At 46.1% G+C, this 22,668-nt stretch overlaps 1 protein-coding gene across 3 annotated transcripts; it reads left to right on the top strand.

Annotated features, from left to right (window-relative positions):
* Nucleotides 1-3,775: 3,775 nt before the first annotated feature.
* LRP3 (LDL receptor related protein 3) lies at nucleotides 3,776-22,455 on the top strand. 3 transcript variants are annotated; one of them, XM_083512440.1, is made up of 7 exons: nucleotides 3,776-4,628; nucleotides 10,091-10,138; nucleotides 11,985-12,123; nucleotides 14,787-14,995; nucleotides 17,132-18,218; nucleotides 19,187-19,319; nucleotides 21,296-22,455. In XM_083512440.1, exons 1-7 carry the CDS (start codon nucleotides 4,538-4,540, stop codon nucleotides 22,112-22,114), a joined length of 2,526 nt encoding a protein of 841 aa, XP_083368566.1. In that variant the 5' UTR covers nucleotides 3,776-4,537; the 3' UTR covers nucleotides 22,115-22,455. The 3 variants fall into 3 exon arrangements, with proteins under 3 accessions (XP_083368566.1, XP_083368564.1, XP_083368565.1); XM_083512438.1 differs by having other exon boundaries at nucleotides 4,146-4,739; XM_083512439.1 differs by lacking the exon at nucleotides 3,776-4,628 and adding an exon at nucleotides 4,670-4,842.
* Nucleotides 22,456-22,668: the final 213 nt, after the last annotated feature.

Below are 22,668 nucleotides of genomic sequence, written 5' to 3'. Positions count from 1 at the left end.
AATTACCACAATGTTCTTCCTGTCACTTGTACTATGCACAGATAATTAAAGCATTAGAGAGAAACGAAGTCGTTAATGGCAACGTTTAACCCTGATTTATTTCACAATTGATGGTGGTGGTGTAGCTGTTGTATGCAAAGGAACCCACCGCAGTTGTTCATTGTGCAGGAACAAGATGCTGTTACTAACAGCTCATTATCATATATTCACAATTTGTCAGGGAGCCTGCTGTAAGCATCCACTCTGCATGTAGGGAAAGCATCACCCAAGGAGGCTCCAACTTTAAGGTACTACTGCTGCGAATTTCTGGGCTAGTGGGTGGCAGAGCAACCTACAGCTTTCAGGCTCTTATCCTGGGAAGTGGAAAACTACCAACAGACCAGTCACCACTAGAAGAATCACCCCATCCTCTCTTTGCATAAACCCTCCGTGAAGGCTAGCTGGCCCAATAAGGTAGATGGGGCACTGCCCCATTAACTTCAGGCTGCCCTCAGCCAGCCCCCCACCTGCCTACCTTCTTACTCACAAGGAGCCCAGGGAGTGGAATAGCTTGTCTGATACTTCCTCCTAAGGGTTATGTTCACATAACCACTAACTCCATATCCACTAGTTTTTGAAGCCATGTTCACACAGTGTTAGCCACAATTCACATAGATCCCATAGTTTCTTATCAAATACTATATTTGATGAATTTCTCCCCAAAACAGCTTCAATTCTACTGGAAAACAGGATATGGAGTGTGAGCATTAAAGACAGGGGGTCACATAAGGAAGGCACTCATAGCTCCACAATTCATATTATTCCACTGTATGTTAAAAACATAAAACCAAGTCAGAAGGTACGCAGAATACTTTTCTCATGCTGGTAGGAATATTAGACTTCTTCTTTTTTAATATAATTTTCATTAGTTTTTTTAACATATCATTTTCAAAAGTAATTAAACATACTTTTACATCTTATTCAAATTTTTGACTTCCATCAATCCTGTCTGAAAATTTTCCAATCTAATCTCTCAGTATGCATTTCTTATCTTCTCTATTACATTTCAAACTCATAACCAACATCTCTATCTTTTTAAACTTTGTAACACTTCGTATATTTCTCCTTACAAAACTTCTTGTAGTCCTACTAGCATAATTTCTTGATTACAGTTGCTCGTCAAATAATTCATATACTTCTTCCAATGTTCTGTAAAGCTCTGGTCCCACAGGTTTCGAATCCTTCCTGTCATTTTGTCCAATTCTGCATAGTCCATTAATTTCGTCTGCCATTCTTCTTTCGTCGGAATTTCTTCTTGTTTCCATTTCTGGGCTAATAATACTCTTGCTGCAGTTGTTGCATATAAAAACAGTTTAACATCTTGCCTATTAATGTCCTGACCTATAATACCAAGTAAAAATGCTTCTGGTTTTTTAAAGAATGTGTATTTCAACATCTTTTTCATCTCATTATATATCATTTCCCAGAAGTTCTCTACTTTTTTACATTTCCACCACATATGATAAAATGTTCCTTATTTTTCTTTACATTTCCAACATTTATTATTTGTCTTATAATTTTCATCATATTCTCTTTCAAAGCATTACAGGCTGTAAATTTTATCCTTTCCTTCCACAACCTTTCCTAGACTTCTTGAAAGCATTGCTCAAAATATGTTCTCATATTTTTGTTGCCAGTATTTTTTTTATAATTTATGTACAAACCCTCATGAGCACAATTTCTGCAACACATGCAGTAAAAGAAAGCGAAATAGAACGGTGCTGAGGCAAAAGGAATTAGGGATTACGGCAGTAATTTAAGGCTGATCCTTATCATGCGCAGGCACATATTGCTTGTCTGACTCTGCAGTGTCATTAGATCCTCCCCTTCAAATTCCACTATATTTCTTTCTCGTTAATCCCAGTTTACACCTCTTTTATTGAATTCATTTCTCTGGGATTTATGAAGGGTTTTTTTTAAGTGCAATCACAGTCTTAGGACTTCTGCAAACTTTGACACAATTTCTCTTCTTGATGGATAATTACTAAGTCTGCATCTCAGGAATCATTGGCATACAATGGGTTTGGCATATAAAAACAAGTCCATAGCCTCCAGCATTTCCTAGCTCAAAAGAAGGACATGCTTGTTGCAGAATCTGCTCTCCTACCAAAGAATCATTTTGCGAAACTTCAGTTTTACATGTCGTTGAAGTCGTTTTCACAATTTATGCCTGGGTGCTGTATTTGTGTTTACTTTGCAACAGCCTGTCCTCCACTGATTTAAAAGCCAAAATGGGTAATGTTTCATTTGTTTAAAGTGAGCCTTGAAAAATGTAATTGTTCTACAGGGGCCTAATTTACACATAGCACTGAGACAAAACAATGGCTTAGTGCACAGAAGCAAGAGTGCGTTCCCAGAGCAAAGGGGAGTAAAATGCACTTTTAATGTGCACCAGTCTTTCCCTACACCAGTGGTGTCCAAACTTTTTTCAAAGAGGGCCAGATTTGATGAAGTGAAGGGCCGTGAGGGCCAACCAAAGTTGTTAACCTTTTTTATTATTGAAGTTGAGGTTTTTTAAACCGACTGGTGGGCCGGATTGGCCCCCGAAGCAGACTTTGGACATGCCTGCCCTACACACTCCAGTTGTTCCCAGCTAATACTGCAGAGCTGGAAAAGGGCACCCCAAATTATTAAGGATTAGCTGCAACTTGCCTACTAAGGAGAATAGTTCTCACATTTGGGGCTTTTTAGTTTAGAGAAAATGAAAATAATAGGGTATATGACAGAAGCATATAAAATTATGCATGGTGCAGAGAATGTGGACAGAGAGAAGCTTTCCTTCCTCTCTCATAATATAGGAACTGAGGGCCAGACAGTGAATGTTGGAAGTTTCAGGACAGCACATAGCTAAATTGTGGAGTTCTTTCCCACAAGATATAGTGATGGTCACCAAAGTCATGGAGGTTAAGGCTATCAATGGCTACTAGCCACATTGGCTGCATTCTGCCTCCACTGTGGAGGCAGTAAATGCTTCTGAATGACAGTTGCTGGGAATCACAGGTAAGGAGAGTTGCTGCTATTGAACTCAGGTCCTGCTTGCGGGTTCCCCTTTTGGGTATCTGGACCGTTACTGTGAGAACAGGATGCTGGACTTGATGTGCCCCTTTTGGCCTGATCCAACAGGGCTCTTGCGTTATTTTATGCTCTCTCCACCACCTTAAGTCCCAAGTCTTAGCAGCGCCACAAGCCATGGCAAAGAGCCAAGAGAGGGGCATCATCTTCATCTCCAGAGGTGCCTGTCTGGTTATTTGGAAATGGGATGCTGGATCAGCCAGGCAACCCTAATGTTCTTACGTTCTTGGCAGCCGACCTCATATGAACCACAGCAGACGACAGTGTGAGAAATTATCAGGTCATAAATGTTTTTGCCTCATACATAATTCAGCAGCATGAATTGATCCGGCTAAAATCAATATACGAATGATCACAATACTTCAGTGGTGTTTTTAAGTGAGCTTCAGTACACGGCGAACCATTTCTCTTCAAGAAAAGATTTTTGAAAACAGAAAGGGGAAAATAAAGCTAAATAACCTATCTTTTACTGCGAATTTGTAGCTTTCCCCGCTGCTATGGATCATAATTTAAAACGACTGTTCAAAAACCCAATCAGCTACATGTTTACCATCATGGGGCTATAAAATCTTTATAGAGATTTGGCTGGTTAGAGTAGGAAATGGGTAGATTTCAGTGGAGTGATTTATTGAGCTATTTAAAAAAAAGAGAAACGCACCACAACCCGTACATTGAAGTAATGACGTCACAGCATTAAAAACGAAGCCAAGTTATATTAGGGAAGCGAGGAGCCCAAAGAAGTCACTTTTCTTGTCACATGGGGGTCAGCCAGGGAGCCCCATTCCCAAAGCGATGCAACGAGGGGGACTGGCTGTGACCCTCACGAAGTGAGGCAGGAGGGAAACTTTGTCCATGCTCAGAGGCAACTTCTCTCTTTTTTAAATACTAAAAACATGACCTCGCAAGCCCTCGAGTGAGCCCCGACTTTAAAACAAGAGCAAGCGCTGGGGGTCTTCATCCCTCCCGGCCCTTCCCCTCACAGGCGGCGGTTGCTGGGGGAAGAAGGCGGCGGCGGCGGTGGCGGCGGCGGCGGAGCCCCTCGTGGCGGAGCGGAGGACGAGGCGGCCCTGCCAGGCCTGGCGCTCCGCTGCGCTCCCCCTTCCTTCCCGCCCAGGGCGGCCCTGCCCTCCGCCTGCCCCTCAGAGCCGGCGCGTCACGCGGGGCTGGGCCTCGGAAACGGCGGCGGCGTCCTCTCCTCCTCCTCCTGCCCGCTTCCTCGCAGCCGCTGCGGGACGAGCTGCCCAAGCGAGGAGGCCATGGAGAGGCGACGGCGGGATGCTCCCTCGCAGCCACCGCCGCCGCCGTCGCTCGGGGCAAACGCCGCCTCATCCTCCTCCCCGAGCTCGGCGGCGGCGCTGTGAGGGGGCGAAGCGGCGGCGGCGGCCGGAGGCTCAGCGCACCTCCCCGGGCGAAGAGACCCGCCGCCATGGACGCGGCGCCCTCCTCCTCCTCCTCGTCGTCGTCCGTGGAGCTCCGGGCGCCCGGCGCGCTGGGGCCGCTGGCTGCCCTCTGCCTGGGTGAGTCCGGGCCGGGCGGGACGGAGCCGTTATTGTGCTGCTGTTATTGTGGCTCCAGGCGGGATGCGGGAGAAGGTGCCGTTGGCTCTGTTTCTGCCGAGGGGCGGCCAGGTGAGGGACCAGGGCGCCAGAGGCCCGGCGGAGATGCTCCTCCGCTGGTGTGGCGGGAGAGAGCGGAGCATCCTCCTGGTCCGCCGCCACCTGGAGCAAGCAGGTGGGCAGCCGCTCCGGGGGCCCCCGGTGGGAGACCCCAGCCCACCCTACCTCTGGCTGATTTCCCTCACCCATCCAGCTCCCTGTCTCCTGCACCGACGGGCAGCAGCAAAGGGCCATTCCTACCCGCTCCCCGTCCCTGGAGGTGCTGCCGGCGGGGACTGAACCGGGGGCCTTCTGCAGGCAAAGCCAGGTGCCGAGTTGTGGCCTGTGCATCCGATGCCCGGTGCACCCCCCCCCACAAGGATGCCCGCTGGTGGCAGCGGGAGAGGCTCTGTAAGAGAGGGCGATCCGCAGGCAAGAACTGCCCGCGAGGCTGCTCTCTTACACACCTGGCAGCACATGTGTTGGGGTGCAGGCCGTTTGATCCAACTTGCTCGAAAGTATATACGTATGCCCAGCCGGGACACACACATACTGGCATGTAGGGCCCCAGCCCCGACCTGGGAGTTTTCCTTCATGCGAGGGCACTGCAGAATGAAGTGACATCAGCTCTGTTTGCTCATGGGAGTGCACTTTTTCTCTCCCTGCACTCAGGTTATGCTCTGCATGGAAATGCTCGGTAAAACCGTGGCCTGTGGTTGCATTAAGGACATAAGTTGTTTGGACCCGATGGTTCTTGAGGATCATTTTTCCTGTCTCTGTCGCTGTAGCTAGAGGCAGCAAGGTTTTCTTTTCGGGGTTTTGTTTTTTTTTGCAAAGTTGCTAGCCTGTACAGTAGTCAGAAAGGCAAGCCCGGAGTGGTGTTGGTGGCTCACTTCCATTTTACAAACAAGTTAGTGCAGTTTGTTCTGACAGCCTTCTTTGATTTGTTGCTGTTAACATGTTAATGGATTCCACCCCTGTGTTGAGAGGGTGGGAGGAGAGGAGAGGAAGATTCCTGCTAGGGTTGCGAATGTTTTTTTGCATAAACACCAAGATCATTTGCACAGACTAATGACACATAGGAGCAATACTTGTTTTTCATATGTATGGGAAATGATTTCAGGATAGAAATGGTTTACTAGTTTACAGGAGGGAATTCTTTATAAAGGCATCAGAAGGCATAATGCAACTATAATGTAGCTGCAGTCTTATCAGTCTTATGCCGGGTTACTGGGAGTGAGCCCCATTGAACCCAGTGAGACTTACTTTTGATTAGACACATCAACTGTGGTTTAGAATGTGATTTTTTTTAACGGGGGGGGCAAGGGAATTGAACAATCTGCTTGACAGTCATGCCGTTTTTCACAAACAAAATTTGGTGGTAGATGCAAGAACCTAAAAATAAGGTTTCTGGCTCCCATGCTTATGAGAAACTGTACAAACCCTGCTCTTCTTGTGCCCCTGGGCTCTTGAATGTGTCTGAACTCTGCAATGCTGTACATTTGAACTGTGACTCTTAATGGGCACAGCTTGCCACATGCAGAGTTTCTGTACAGAGTATATTTTCTCTGCTGTTCTTTACAAGAAGCCACTGTGTTGACAGATATTATTGCTTCGACACGGCTCTGAACATTTGACCAGATTTGGTATGGATGCATCCTTATGCTGGTCCCTGCATTTGGCAAGGAGCTTCTCATCCATGCAAGATGGAATAGGTGGCATTTAGCCAGTGAGCATTCTCATCTAGATCATAGTTGTTCAGTATTGTCAGGATGAAAAATTTGATTTGTTGCAGCTTTCCCTGTGTTCAGCCTCTCGCTTTCCTTCCTGTCTACAGCAATCTTTCTCTTTTCACTTTTGCATCAGGTTTTAACTCGCTAAATGCAGATAGAGTGTATGAGCAGCCTCTGATACCAATTTTGCATGACCCCCTTGTCTTTAAGCAAAGGCATTCAAGTAGCAAGTTCCCAACTCTTATTTCATCCTCTTATTCCTCCAAGATAAAGATGCATTAGGATGAAATAAATCGATAAATCTTACTCCTGGGTAATTAGAGTCACCTAATCATTTTATGCCTCCTGCTTTTCTGTTGGTAAAGGAGGACTAACCCCCCCAAGAGCAGTGCTGATATTTGGGGTGGGGTAGAAGAGCTAGAAAAGTTAACAAAGAACTGATACCTGAAAGAAGATGGGCTGAATTTAAAAAGCTGTTTGAAAGGAGTCTGATGCCTGGGATATGCAGACTGCCTGCTGATAGACATGGTTTGCAAGAGGGAAGCTCTAGCATAAGCAGAAGTTTGAAAATCCTGACTCTACTGCAATGTGAGACCTGGCCAGAGTAGCACACACCTTAGTCATATCTAGATTGGATTATTTGTGTTCTACATAGAGCAACCTTTGAAGTGTATTTGGAAACATCACTTTGTCCAGAATGCTCCTCAAAGGGGTCAGTCAGTGGGGCCATATTACACCAGTCCTGTTTCAGTCTTCAGTTTGTTTCCAGGCAGAATTCAGCATCTTGGTGATGACACTTGAAGGTGAAGACCTAAATGGCTTGGACCCAGGGTACCTGAGGGACCACTACCTCCTGTGCCAGCCTGCCCATTCATTATGATCAAGAGGAGAGAGGTCTTTCTTTGTGTCTCACCTATGATGAAAGTGTAGTTTGTTGAGACAAGAGATGGGTCCTTCTTGGGGGCTGCACCAATAATATGGAGCATCTTGCCCCATGGAACTCAGGTGCTTGACCCCCCCCCCGATTGTCTTCTGCCAGCTGGTAAATACTTAAAAAAACAAAACAAAATTTCTGGCAAGCTTTTTGCCTTGCCAGGCAAATCATATTTTGTTTTGTTTTTTTACTGAAGACACTGTTTTGCTTGCTATTGCCATCCTCTGTTATGTTTTGTCTAAGATTGTTCTATTTTGGTGTTGTGATGTTTGATTGCTGTAAGCTGCCTTGAATAAGGCAGCTCACAGCTTTAGAAGTGTAAGGCAGAACTAACTAGTGTGTGGAGTTTCGTAATGTGGATTTGCTTTTTTGAAAACGAAGGGCATGTACAGTATTCTCTGGTCTGTCAGTCCTTGGAATAAAGGATGTGAAACACCCTGCCTGTTCCATGGTATTAGACCAAGAATTTCCACTATTACAGCTGTTTTTGTAAACGGAAGAGGCCCCTCTGTATATTTCTTCATAACTGCTGTCCTTGGCAAGCTGACTTCCTTTATTCAAAGTAGAAATTGAGATTTCTGAGACATCTGTCTGCTAACCAAAAACCAACAACATAGGCATAACTATCTTGAAGTGGGGGAGGCCTTCTGCTTAAGACTGTTCAGGTGGCTGTCCACCCACAAGCTGGGGATCCCACTAACATGTTTTTAAGTTGACGGGCGATAGAGTCATGGCTGTGGCAGGCTCCACAGTCGTGGAACTCCCTCCTTCTAGGGATTAGTCTTTATTCTTCCCTACCTCACCTTTGAAAAGGGCTCTGCCTAGAGCTTTAGTTATGATTTATTTTTATTACATGAAACACAGAGTGTTGTTCTACTTCTGTCATCCTCCCCCCCACCCGTCCTCCCTCCCATTGGAAATTTGAAATTAAGTCAGCCTGCTTAGTTCAGGCATCAAAGTCTCCATTCTTCCTCCTCTCATGTGTAGCTTCTCTTTCCTGGTTCGTTCTAATCATAATTTGTTCAATCTAAGCAAGACTTGCTTTCAAACCATGATCAGTCACCATGAACCAGGTGTCAGGAGAAGAGAAGGCCCGAGCAAGAATGGCAGATCTAATTAGACAGCAGTATCTAAGAACGAGGCGGGTCTCTCACATGGAGTGGCCTCCTGGCCCGGAGGTTTATTGACCCCAGAAATCAGCATAAGCTGTGAAACTAGTGGAATAATTATTCAGGCTCAGCCCTTGCATTAAATGTGTAGTAAAATAATATTCTGGTGGTTGTTCATAAAGATGCAGGGAGCAGTAAAGTGAAACTGCCTTCATCTTCATCTGCTTTTCTACCTGGTCTCCAGGCAATTCTACAACTTCAGTCCCTCCCTGCCTCCATTTCTTTTGTTAGATGGGACAGGATATTTGTCAGGTTCCCTTCTTGTCTCTCCACCCACCCTCCCTTGTAAAACCCAACTGTTGATACTATAGAGCAATCATTTTAAAAAGCACCAACCACATTTACTGTCCTTGCATTGCCATAGTGGTCAGCGGCCGGGATAGCAGAATGTTTTGTAACAAGAAGCAAAAAACTATACCTCAGTGATAATCCACAGCCCAGTTATTTGCATCAATGTGATGTCTACAGTCAGTCTGTTGTGGATATAAATTGTGGCTGTTCCTGCAAAATGTGAAACTTTTGGATGGAGGCGCAAGGGCAGAGAGTAGCTGCATGGCCTATGAGTAGCATCAAATTCTTCCTGTAATACTGATCTGCTATCTACCACAGATGATGTTGTCTTTCTTGGGTTGAACAAGACACTCTAACTTCAGCTGCTTCGGTCCGAGACTAGAAAGAATGTATTGATGGTGTTGTATCTGAATGATTTTTACTGAAAGTAGACCCATTGATATTGATGGACCTATGTTCATTTCAATTGGTCTACTCTGAGTACGGCCAGCATTGGGTACAGCTCATATTCTCTACTAACGCTCAGCATTTATGCGGCACTTTATTTTTCAGTGTTCAGAGCACTCCACATACGTGATACCAGTGAACTTTCCAATAGCTCTATAAAGTAGATCAGTACTAGTATCTCACTATTACAGGTGGAGGGTTCAGCTGAGAGAACAGTGGCCCAGATGGCTACTTACTTGTGTGTCTTTGCTGCAGAACCGACCCAGCCCACGCCTCATAGCACTTGAGCTGTGTTCAGCTGATCCCCTAGATGATATAAACATCCACAGCATGATCTTAGGTATTTTTGCTCAGAAGAAAATCTGACTGTGTCCAGTGATGCTTGCTGCCTACTATATGTGCTTAGGATTGCAGCTGGGGGCGGGGTTATTTGGTTTTGATTTTGATTATATATTTTGTGCTTTTATATTGCAATTTTATCCTGTGAGCCGCCCTGAGACCTGCGGGTATAGGACAGTATACAAATTTAATTTTATAACAACAACAGCAGCAGCAGCAGCTTCTGTGCCATTTTTCCTGTTCTATAAAAGAAAAAGAAAACAATTAGGTTCTCTCATACCTTAAATATTATACACACAAGGCATCATGAAGAAAATGAAGACTCTGACTGAGCTATAAGCTAACTCTGGTGCTTGTTGGAAGAACATACCTTCTCTGAATGTGTTTTTCCATTTATAATTTTGTTAATTACTTATTGCCTCAACTGTAATCTGTAACAAATTAATATTTTTTTTCCTGTTTTGAAAACAGTCAACCTCTTCTTGTCTGGGAAAATTGAAAGTGCTGTCACTTCATTAGGTAAGATACCTCTGTTTTCTATTAGCATTTGAGCTTCATTTTCCTACTGATAGAAAACACTTCCTGTAAAGAATCATTTTGAGAAAAAGGTGTCTTTTAAGAATAATTTTAAAACAATGTAAATGCTCTCTGATACTATAGAGATACTTTAGGCTGAAAGACTAGTCCAGATATTCCCACATCATCCTCAAAAAAATTCACGCAGCAAATCCAGATTGTGAATGGCACATTTATCATGTTGGTTTCTATGCCACTCTAAAGGAGAGAAATTCATCTAAATTAATTACTGTCATTCTGGACCAATTTATATGCAGTAAATGTTGCCCAGACTATCCCAAAACCTTATTTTCATTGTAGATAGATGAACACTCTCACTTTACACTGTGCATTTATTGGCTTGAGTGTTAGCGGGAGCAGGAAGGAGGGGATGTGAGAGTAGGAAAAAAATATGACAGCATTGGAGAGACGCGTGTAGTGATTAGGCAGCACTGGACCAGGACCGCCCCAGCTTCAAATCTCCCCTTGCCTTGGGCCATTCATGCTTTCTCAGCCTCATGTATTTCATAACAGGTTTATTATGAGGATAAGATGGTGGGGGAGATGTATTTGCTGCAATTAGAAAGGGCAGATGGAACTGCAATAAAAAATGAGCTTCCAGAATTGACAAATTCTCTAGTACAGCAGGACTTGTTTTATTTCTTGGAGATTATGTTGTGTTGAAAGCAGCAGCAGCAGTTGTGGCTGCAGTCCTTTATACCAGTGGTGGATGATCTCAGGCCCATAGGCCTAAGCAGGACCAGCATGGATCCTAATTTGTCCCATGAGGCCATTTCCCCCATGCTGCTCCACACAGGTAAAGATGCAGCTGTCATATGGACGGCCCTGCCCATCTATTGAAATGGCCAACCAAGGGCAAGGGAGCCCATGGGATGGATCCTCTTCTTCACTCCTGCTCTGCAAACTTATCTGGCAGTAAAACCCATTTAACTAATTGAGGCCTACTTCTGTGTAGAGATGAATGGGTTTGTGCTGTATGTAAAGCACACTAGTAAGTTTTATCTGAAGAATGGACTACAACTTCACTTTATAAATTCTATAGCACAGTTCAGTACAACTTGCGATCCACCCAGCAAGAAGGCTGGTTCTCACTAACCAAGCGCCAGAGCGTGACTGCTGTTTGACAACCCCTTTTCACTTTGAAGTTTTGCAACCCCAAGCAGGCAGCAAAAATTAGAGATTTGTTGAGCTCCTGGTGGGGTTCAGCCCCTACACAGCAAGGGATTTGCATTTGGTCCTGTCAGCTCCTGCAACTTGTGACCCATTATCGTGGGAACATGCAACGGCAGCTGTGTGCTCAAAGCACACTCTTTATAAAGATACTTGAAATCCAAGAAGCAACAATCCACAAGCCTTGCTTTCTCTGAGAACATTTTTCAAACATACTTATAGAAATTGTGAAGTTTTAAAGAAAGTGCCTGTTTGGGAGAGGAGGAAAACCAAGCATTTTCAGGACAATAGGTCTTGAAAATGATGTATTATTTACTTGGCTTTGGGCATGGATTTCCTGTGGTTGCTGGTTGGTTTGTTCCCTTTTTCCTTTTGGGCAGATCTGTTCAGCATTCCTTATCAAATCCCCTTTGCCAGGCTCATTTAGGGCTATTGATGTTCTCCCAGGAGATGCCCGTTGAACTGAATTTAAGCCAGAAGACCAGATAGTTTAACAAAGCAGAAGGAGCAGGAAAGGCTAATGGAAATATCTATGACAATAACTTTTAGAGACCAGGGAAAGCTGTTGTGGCAAAAAACATGTGTTTAACATTTAACATTTCGTTGTGGCTTTTGACAGCTGCTTGCAGTGGAAAACTGGAACAGCATACTGAGCGGCGTGGGGTCATCTACAGCCATTCCTGGCCACTCCACTATCCTCCGGCCACCAACTGCAGCTGGTACATTCAAGGTGATCGAGGAGATGTGATAACTATTAGGTACTACTAGTGAAAATGTTTTAATTGTCTTCCTTTGCTGAAATAAATTCTCAGACCAGTTGCCCAACATAAGCTTGGTCCGAAGGAACTTTATTCTTTACGTTGTCTGTGGTGGTGAAAAAGCCATTTTTAGCCTCACAATAGGCAGGGATCTAGGCTAGGCTGAGTTTTGCCAACACTGACTGTCAGCAATGGCTCTCCAAGGTTTCAGACAGGAGGCAACTGATCCTACCTGAAGATGCTGCCAGGGATTGAACCTGGCACTTTGCATGCCAAGCTGGTGCTCCAACACTGAGCTGTGATCCCTATCCAGTCTACCTGCTACTTGGAAGTCGCGGGGAGTGAGCTGCCTGCCCGTCTTCCACCTAATTTTGCTGCCTCTTGGTAGGAAGGTGGCACACAAGGAGAATCATTGTTTTCCTGCAGGAAAGAGTGTATTAACTTATTTGCACCATTTCTCTTCAGATATATTGTATAATTTGCTTTGAATTTATCAACTAAAAAGAACATCAATTAACTCCACACATTAAATCTTTAACCTCAGAGCTCAACATCAAACTGGAGGGAGATCAAATGCCCTCTTGAACAAGCTGCTTCCAAACGAGACTAGCAGTTCCTTATTACAACTTTAAAAATGGGGTGGGGGACGGGGAATGATCCAAATCAAATAATTGAAGACACCTGGTCTTGGGCGCTACCACTGAGCTCTTAAATGTTTAAAGTGATTAATCATTAAATTATTTGAAATATATATTTGAAATATATTTGATATCATTTTAGAATGGTTCAGCAGACAGCAGATAGTAGAAATTTTACTAGGTTTTTTTTATTTAAAAAACACACACATTACCACAAAAGCAAGACAGGTGTTATCTTAGATAATACAGGAAGCAGTCCAGTACCTGCTCAGACCTCCAGGGTCAGAAGCAGGAATGCCTTTGCACATCCATTGCTAGGGAACATGAGGAAGGAAGTGTTCTTGTGCTCAGTTCCGGCTTATGGGCTTCTTCCCATTGGGGCATCTGGCTGGCCACTGTGGGAACAGGATGCTAGACTGCGTCCTGTGTCCTGATCCAGCTACGGGGCTCTTCTGATGCTCAGAAGTTGTCAGCCTTCTTCCATGTCACCTGCTACCTCTTAGCTGGAGTTGCCAGGAATGAACCTAGGACTGCCTGCAGGCACAGATTATCCTCCTCCCTTGAACTATGGGTTTTCCTCCCTGCCGCAAACTTCTTTTGCAGTTTCGTTTCAAATTTATTTATTCTTTATTTCACATTTGTGCACCTCTTAACTGTAAAGAAAACACACCTCAAAGCGCGTTACAATAAGCTGAGAAAAGTGTAGGGAGGGGTGTATATTGTCATCTTGGCAGCCCAGGACCTCCATAGACACTGCTTAGGCTTGTGCTCCAGAGAATAGTTTAAAACTACCAAAAGTTAAAATCTAAGACAGGTTTAAATTAAAAACTTTCTTAGAAATCTGGGTAGGCTTGCCTAAACAGGGATGTTTTTAGCAGACACCAAAAAGAGCCCAGTGAAGTCTCCTGCTTGATATTAATAGGCAGGGAGTTTCAGAGTGCGGGTGCTGCCACACTAAACAATCAAGTTCTTACAAATGTGGAACTAGTATTATGTGGCAACTGTAGTAGTGCCAATTCCGCTGATCAAAGTGGTTGAGTGGGCATGTGGGGCAAGTTGGTCTTTTAGGTAAACTGGCCCCAAGTTGTTGAGGGCTTTATATACTAATGCATCTTGCCATGTGCCCAACTTATTCATTCCATCAGAGCCTTCAGACAGAACTTTCTGATGAATTGTGCCCTAGCCTGTCTTTAGCAGGCAAAGACATTGTCTGACCTACATTTGATACCTGTTCCTATGGCCTTCAGGAGAGGGACAAATGCACCAAGCCTTGCAATTCAGCTCCGTTGTGCCTGGCATTGGGTAATACATCATGCCAGCAACTGAGGAGGAAATACAACCGAGGCTCTCTAACTTCCCACCTCCTTGTTCTAAGGAGTTGGGCAGAATGTTTTTAATGAGCCAATTAAGGCTTCAGCTGTGTTCACAGCCTGCCCTTATTTAGAGAAAGTCACAAACAATCGTGGCTTCACTTGTTTTAATTGGATGCTATGGTTGCTTTGCTGTTGGCAGCCATAATTATTTGCGCTGGACTTCCAATGTATTTGCTAGCAGGGGAGGCAAATTAGATTTCCAGCATTTGCTGATTTCCAAATGCTTGATTTAGCGCTGGAAGCTTTAATCAAGATGTTATTGACTGATTAATCAAGAACAGTTTTAGTTGATTAATTGATGGGAGCCATTTTAATTGACTGGCCTTCATCCTAAAGGCAACTTTTGTAAATGTGCTAGCAGTTTTATTGCTGCACCACTAGGAGGAGGAGAGTTGGTGACCCCTCAGCAAAGTGTCACGTTGAATTTTGCTGTTCCTTTTCATGAGATGCTGTCTCAAAGCCTGCCTTCAAAGACATTCTGAAGTAACACCTGCATTGAAGGTTTCAGTGAAATCAGTATTTTTTTTTAATGTTCCCCTCTTGCATTTCTTTAGTGCATTCCTCTAAAATGGTGGTCTCCCTTCATTCCTCTAAAAATAAGTCAGTCTCCCTTCATCTGTGCTCCCTTCTCCCGTTTTCCTCCTCTTGTCAGTTTTAAGAACTTTGATTTGGAGGACTCTCCCAAGTGTTCAACAGACTGGCTGATGATCGGTCCTCCTGCCAAGGGAGAAGAATACAAAGCATGTGGATCCTTCATCCCACCTCCTTTCATCTCTGCCAGGGATCACGTCTGGATATTTTTCCACTCTGATCCATCAAGTTCAGGGCAGGCTCAGGGATTTCGCCTTTCGTATATCCGAGGTAAAAGTTCTCTCTAGTTTGAATGGCTATGTTGATTATTGCTTTGCATTTATCTTATTTTCAACATTTCTATCTGAGGTTTATCACTATTTATCCTCTATTAGGCTGAGACTGAGGTGTGGCCAAATGTCACCTATTTATAGCTGAGTCGGGACTTGAACCCAGGTCTTTGTATCCCAAGTCCTCACACACTTTCCACTGTACCACACTGGCTCTGGATGTAGGCAGGAGGAGGGCCTTTTCCGTGGTGGTGCCTGAATGATGGCAGAGCCCAATAGGGGTGCCTTCTTTTGCACTGGCTCTTGAGATTGTTTTACTCCAGCTGGCATTTTCCAGCTGAGCCTGTGACATGCTCCTGTTGACGTGGTTTTTTATTATTCTGCTTCATGATGCAGCTTTACTGCTGTTTGTTTTATTCTTTGTTTCGTTTTTTATTTTCTTGGGAGTTTATATTTCCATTGTACGCTGCTTTGATTTCACCACAAAATAGGGATCAAATAAATAAAACAACCTCCAGTCTGCTTCTAATGGTGACAGACTTGCACCTTTAGGTACAAGTGTGATTTTGAAGAACCAGAGTCTTGCGAGTGGCAGAGGCTGAGTCCTCCCCCTGCCTGAAGTTTTTTCGCTCTCTGTGCTTTTCAACCAGCTGCCTCCAGTACCAGGAGGGAGAGCCCCACCTGGAAGGAAAGTGTGTGTACAGGCAAGGAAGCAAAAGGGGCAGGGCTCAAGGGGGGCATCAACCATTTTTCTGCAACAGCAAAAAGAGGGGGAAATAAGATTACACTGCACATGGCACCCCACCAAAAAAAGCTTTGCAGATCCTCCTCCCTCTTCCACATAACTGCCTCTCCTGTTGAAAATAACCCTGATGTGATATGTTCTCTTGGCATTCCGTGGGGGACTTGTCCTAAGTGGCAACAAGGCTCTTGTGATTTCCAGTGCTAGGAGCAATCGCTCTGGGCTTCTAGCATTTGTATGCTGGAAGGGAGCTCTTGAAAGCAGCTGAAGCCTCAGAAATTCTCCCTCTACAGATACCCTGTGGCAAATGAGCCAGAGCCTGTAGTTGTAAGAAGGATTCTCATTTGCCTTAATTGCACAGCACTCAGAAGCACTTCTCTGAGTCTCTTTACAGAAACAGCCATGCTTTTGGCAAGAGACTCTTTCCCCCCTTCATACACACTCTTTATTGGAAAGAAGAAAGGAGAGAGTGTGATCTAGTTCTGCCTTTGCAAGGGGAAGTTAGAACTGCTGGCACTTTAAATCTGAGATCTTTTCTTTCAAATCCCGGCTCTTTTTAGCTCCCCTAATTTGAGAGTCATTTGTCCTCCTTCCACATTGCTCCTGTAAGAAAAAAGGGCCTCCACTCTCTCCCCTCTTGCCTTTGTAAAATAGCTTTAGCTTCTCCCAGACCTGCTTTGCCCATCTAGGATACCTCTTTTTGTTTGCCTACAGTCTTCTGTTCTCTCAGGTTTTTGTCTTTGAACCTTAACTGGGACGGGGAGCCTACTTGAAAACTTTTCACAACACCCCAATCCCAGGTATTTGGGGGCTTTCTGGTTGGGGCAGAAAGGTCAGTAAGAAGTAATCTTCCCTCCATACTACAGCTGCCCCCCACCCCAAATGGTGGTGGAAATCACAGCTAGTGGTAGTTAGTTCTTTTTTCAGAATCGGGATAGAGGTAGGTGTGGCCAAGGTGGCCAACAGACTGCCGGTCACAGGTGTGCACATGTGCATGTACACAAATCCACACACTTAGACACAAAGGCAGGTGCACAGGCAGGCAAGCAGATGACATTCCATGACAATGAAGCTGCTATGGAGAGGAAAAGCAGGGGGAGGGAATCTCCTTCCATCCCTTTGGAAAGGGTACCTCCTCCTGAAGTCATGCCATTGCAGTGGAGCTACTGAAAACCCAGGTGAGTTGTGGGGGAGAGATTCTGTGCAGCTGGTGGGGAAGTCCGTCCTTGGCGAGAGAGAATTTTATACTTGTGTTGGCATAATAATATTTCAGAGTTCTCAAGAGCTGCTGCTTCCAAATCTTGATTGTCCTCCATGCTGGATTCATGTTTCAGGCACAGCATGGAGCAAGAAGTGCCCGGAGAAGTTTCCTAATGCTTGTCTCTCACTTCACAGGGAAAATGGGCCAGGCTAATTGCCAGTCTGATGAATTCCGCTGTCTGAATGGCAAATGCATTCCCGGCACTTGGAAATGCAATTCCATGGATGAGTGCGGCGATAACTCAGACGAGAAAAATTGCACTGTTCCTCCAACCGAGCCCCAGTCCAGCATCTGCCCTTCGGGAACCTTCCAGTGCAGCGTAGCCCATTCCACCAAGTGCTTGTTGAACGAGCTGAAATGCAATACAGTTAAAGAATGCAGCGATGGTTCCGACGAAGAGAACTGCCCCGACCTTTCATGCGGCAAAAGGCTGGGCAACTTTTATGGGTCTTTCGCCTCTCCCGACTTCTTCCGCTCGGACCACAGCCAGGCGGACCTCCTCTGCACGTGGCATGTGGACACCCAGGACAACCGCCATGTTCTCTTGCAGCTTGACCTGCAGCTCGGCTACAATGACTACGTGAAGGTGTATGATGGGCTGGAGGAGAGAGGCGACAAGCTCATGCAGACCCTTTCCTATCGCAACAACAGGCACTCGGTGAGCCTGGAGTCCTCCAAGGGGCAGCTGACCATATCGTACCACGCCTGGTCCAAGAGCACCGGGCACGGGTTCAATGCCACCTACCAGGTGAAGGGCTACTGCCTCCCTTGGGAGCACCCGTGCGGCAATGACGAGGGGTGCTACACCGACAGGCAGCGCTGCGACGGCTGGTGGCACTGCCCCAACGGCAAGGACGAGGAGAGCTGCCCAGCCTGCCAGAAAAACGAGTACCCGTGTGAGGGGAACAGTGGGCTGTGCTACTCGCTGCTCGACCGCTGCAACAACCAGAAGAACTGCCCGGATGGCTCGGACGAGAAGAACTGCTTCACCTGCCAGCCGGGCAACTTCCACTGCGGCACCAACCTGTGCATCTTCGAGACGTGGCGCTGCGATGGGCAGGAGGATTGCCAGGATGGGAGCGATGAACACAACTGCCTGGTGATCGTGCCCAGGAAGGTCATCACGGCGGCTCTCATCGGGAGCCTGGTCTGCGGGCTGCTGCTGGTGATCGCCTTGGGCTGCGCCTTCAAGCTCTACTCCTTGAGGACCAGGGAATACAGGTGAAAAAGATCAGCTTTGCTTCCTCCCTCCCCCCCCCCCAAGCCATTTTGTTAGGAGGGCTTTTCATTTCCTTTCTGGGCAGGATAACATAGACACCTAGTTGAATCTTGGAAAGTAAATTTACAAGGGGTCGAGTGGTATGACTGTTAAGACCCTAACATAATACTATTGTTTACATTAACTGCAACAGCTCCCCAGAGTTTCAGACAGGAGACTTGCATCACCCTACTTGGAGGTACTAGGAATTAAGCCTAAGGCCTTTTGCTTCCAGTACCTGTGCTTCCCCGCTGAGTGGCAGTCCCTCCCCCTCGTCAGACCTCACGGGAAAATAGGGTTTCCTGGTACAGGAATGAGCCATGGTGAAGCTTGAGCTCTCCCCCCATTCCTCTTTCATGCCTGGGGGTAGATTGGAAGCACCCACAGGCCCCTCTGATGTTTGGATTTGAGGCACAGGGAATCCTGAAACCACAGTTTCCAAGTTTGGATATTGCAAACCAGGCGGTAGGTCTTCTCTGCAGCCAGCCAAGAGGCAGAGAGAGAGAGAGAGAGTGCTTGAGCTTGTTGATTATGCCCATGAACATTGCTTCGGAACCCAGCCCTGATATGTTTCATGCTCAGCACAAGAAGTCTCATACTGTCAAACTGACAGTATGGCGGTGCAGGACTGGGGAGCCATCCTCCTGGCATTGGCATTAATGCTGCTTATCTGGAGGGGGCAAGAAGGGATGGTGGCTAGGTTGGAGTCGCGCAGGTGCCCCAGTTGGTGCTCCAGTTTGATGGCGGTAGTGCACCGCATGTCCTTAGGCCAAGAAAGCCTCCGGTTGCAGCCTTAGTCACGAGTGGGTGGTAGCCTTTGTCACTTCTACTTTGGGCCATAACAGTCTCAGAAAAGATGCCTACCTAGTCTATTCTAATCCAGCCAGCTTTTCTCTTCTCTTCTCTCCCTCCCTCCCCACCCCAATTTCAGGGCATTTGAAACCCAGATGACCCGTCTTGAGGCGGAGTTTGTGAGACGTGAAGCTCCCCCTTCCTATGGGCAACTGATCGCACAGGGCCTGATCCCACCCGTGGAAGACTTCCCTGTTTACAACGCATCACAAGTAAATGACTCTGTCTACAGTGGTGCCCCGCAAGACGAATACCTCGCAAGACGAAAAACTCACTAAACGAAAGGGTTTTTCGGTTTTTGCGTTGCTTCGCTAGACGATTTTCCCTATGGGCTTGCTTCGCAAGACGAAAACGTCTTGCGAGTTTGTTCACTTTTTTCTTAAAGCCGCTTGAAGAGGCGCAGTTGCGACGGACCGTGCTTCGCAAGACGAAAAACATCGCAAGACGAAAAGACTCGCGGAACGAATTAATTTCGTCTTGCGAGGCACCACTGTATAATCATCTATGCATTATTGCAACGCAAGTAGAGTCTGGATCTGAAAATGCCTTGCTTTGTACTAACAATGCAGTCACTTTTTGACGGAGCTAGAAAGCATTTCTCCTGCGTTCTGTGGTACTCCTTCAGAGTGAGCTCCACACAACAGAAACAAAGTTTTGTATTTGTTGAGGGGAAGTACAGTAGAACCTCGGTTTTCGAGCATCTCGTAAGCCGAACAATTCGGAACCTGAATGCCAAAAACCCAGAAGTAGTTGCTTCCGTTTTTGAACACACCTCAGAAGTCAAACAGCTTCCACTGTATGTTTTTCTAGTTTTCCAATGGATTTTGCTGACTGCCCATTGATCCTCGGTTTTCAAACGTTTCAGAAGTCAAACGGTCTTCTGGAATGGATTATGTTTTAAAACCGAGGTTCCCCTGTATTATGTTTTGCAAACATTTTTATATGAAAAGTAGGGATGAATATGACACCCCCCACGTCTAAATGCATTGAGATTCATTCTGTTCCTCTCAATGCTCTTCAGATGTTTTGTTTTGGATGACATTTCTCTGACATGTCCGATCAAAACACAATTAGGACTGCAGCTTGATCACAACATCGAGAACCTGAATGATTGAGGTGCCTGTTGGTTATTTGCATAAATTGTTGACATTATGATTACAAAATAACACACCCAGGCAATAATCCAGCATCAGCCAGCCAACTAATTCTGTATTTTGCAGACAGATATTTTAATTGAGAGAAGGGAATGATTGCCCCCCCCCAATCTCACAGGCCTGATCTTTATAAGATACCCAGTGGCTGCTGTTTATAGTGAGGAAAAGATGTGTGCAAGGTCAAGTGATGTGTTTTAAAGCAACATGCAGCCTGGCCCTTAACGTTTGACTACACATCAATACAGTTTTAATGCATTAAAGTACTGCAGGGATGGGGAACATCTGTGGCCCTCCAGATGTTATTGAGACTGCAGTTCCTGCCACCCCTGACTATTGGGCATGCTGGCCAAGACTGTTGGGAGCTGGAACTCAACAGGGCCACGGGTACCCCCACCCTAAAGTACTGTAGTATTGCTAAACCCAAGCGTTTATCTTTGTGAGATGGATTTGGCAAAGGTGAGCTTTCAAAATAAAGAGATTTGGTGTTTGTTTGCCAGAACCTTGCGAGGAAAGAGAAAATAAATTCACTTTTTGCTATGATATTTTCACCACTTTTCACCTAGAAAACCATGGGGATACTTGTATACACAAGTCCTCCACACACACACCCGGCAGTGATTGGATTTTGTTTTGTATTTGCGTTTCCCCCAGCCCTGGCAAATGCATCCAGCCTCTACAGCGTGATCCTATTATGGCCGAAGCTCTGTATTTAGTTACACAAGCAGGGAGATCTGCTTTATGTTTCTGGTTTGGGTTTTTTGGGGGCTTTTCGTGCATCCGCCGCTTGCACTGCTGGAGGCTGAAACAGAGGTGGCCATTGGCGCTGGATAATCCCGATAATCCCCTGCATTTGTGAGGTCAGGAGGTTCAAGAGGAAAGAAGAGATTGGGGAGAGGTTGCTGTGTCGTGGGCTGAGAGGTTCCTCTGGCTTCCTTTCTGAGGATGGCTTCTGACACTGGCCAGGATGTTAGTGTATTATCTTTGAATGAAAGCTAGGAAGGCAAAAAAAGAACCCCCTCTGTTTGTCTTCATAGGCCTCCGTCCTGCAGAACATCCGAACGGCCATGAGGAGGCAGATGCGTCGCCATTCGTCCAGGAGGAGCTCATCCCGCCGGCGTTTGGGCAGGTTGTGGAACAGATTCTTCCACCGGCCGCGGGTGAGAGCTCAGATCCCGCTGCTGAACCCCTCCCACACTTCCCAGACAGTGCTGGGGGATGGAATCATCAATCGCACAGATGGTGCGGCCCCCCAGAGCCCCCCAGCTTCTCCCGAGGGAACTAATGTTGAAACGGGGAGCTGCAGCCCAAACCGGGGACTCCTGGAATCTGAGAACAGCCATTTGCCTTCAGAGACAGAAGCTGCAGAATCGCCCCCCTCAGACGTTCTGTCAAACATTTGCACAGCAGCTCTCTCAGAGCCGGAGGACGGACATGACAAGCCTTCGGGTACTGAAGACCCTCCCAGCGGTGAGATCAGACAGACCAGCAAGGCTGATTCAGGGAAAACGTTCAGAGACCCTTTGTTGGAGAGGGTGGCAGAAACGCACCAGGGTGGGGGTTCGGCCTCTAGCAGGACTGTTGCCGAGTGCAGAAGCTCCAGCAGGAATAATTTGCTGAGCGAAGAGCCATGCCGGCTCCCCTTCAAAAAGTGGGAGTCGATATACTCTGACAGCCCCGTGAATGTCCCTGTTCAGGGGGACGGCCGACACTGTTGTTGCCCCCAGTCATATCGTGAAGAGCCTTTGGGCATTCGCCCAGCTTGTTGCCATTCCATGGAAGTGCCAATCCTCGAATCCCCTCCCCCTCTCTCAGAAGTCACCCCCAGCGACGACGAGTCTTTACTGGTCTGCTAATCAGATTTTGCTGGGCTCTTTCAGGGGACACCATTCATTAAATTGTGGCGCACGCCACCCGCCACCAACATCACCACTTCTGTTGCAGCACATCTCCAGCAAGGTTCAGTAGGACAAATGTGGTATCAGCAGCTGATGAGAGTGTGTTCACACGATCATACTTTTCTTCTTTAAAAACAAAACAAACAAAAAAAGCATTTACTTGTATAACATGTTATACATACAAGACACAGTTATTCTTCCGAAAGGGCTTGCAGTTTGGACTGTCTTGCCATCTCCTTTGGTATCTGCATACAGATTTCTGACTAGCAGGCTACAGTCATTAAAATATACCAGTTGTCGGTTTTGGCACCTCCATTTGTGTGTGTGTGTGTGTGGCATAAGTGTTTTGTAGCCATCGTCAGATGCACAAAACACCTGGCAGGTGCAATATGTTTCTAGTACGGGAATGGCAGGTGGGGGAAAGTTCTGTGCCGGCAGGTTAGAGAAAGGAACTGTTAAATCTCAATTCATCTGCCTGTATCGGCTGTGCTTCTTCCACTGCTTATAATGAC

The sequence above is a fragment of the Podarcis liolepis genome, assembly GCF_965112155.1.
Source record: "Podarcis liolepis genome assembly, chromosome: 7".
Classification (NCBI taxonomy): domain Eukaryota; kingdom Metazoa; phylum Chordata; class Lepidosauria; order Squamata; family Lacertidae; genus Podarcis; species Podarcis liolepis.
The sequence above is the reverse complement of the archived record's forward strand: the minus strand, read 5'-3'. Positions and strand labels throughout refer to the sequence as shown.

Excerpts from the sequence above, each read along its gene's own strand:
- LRP3 (XM_083512438.1), top strand. The coding sequence starts at position 4,538 with ATGGACGCGGCGCCCTCCTCCTCCTCCTCGTCGTCGTCCGTGGAGCTC. Across the intron at positions 12,124-14,786 it reads GGAGATGTGATAACTATTAG|TTTTAAGAACTTTGATTTGG; the intron begins GTACTACTAGTG and ends TCCTCTTGTCAG. Across the intron at positions 19,320-21,295 it reads CTGTTTACAACGCATCACAA|GCCTCCGTCCTGCAGAACAT; the intron begins GTAAATGACTCT and ends TTGTCTTCATAG.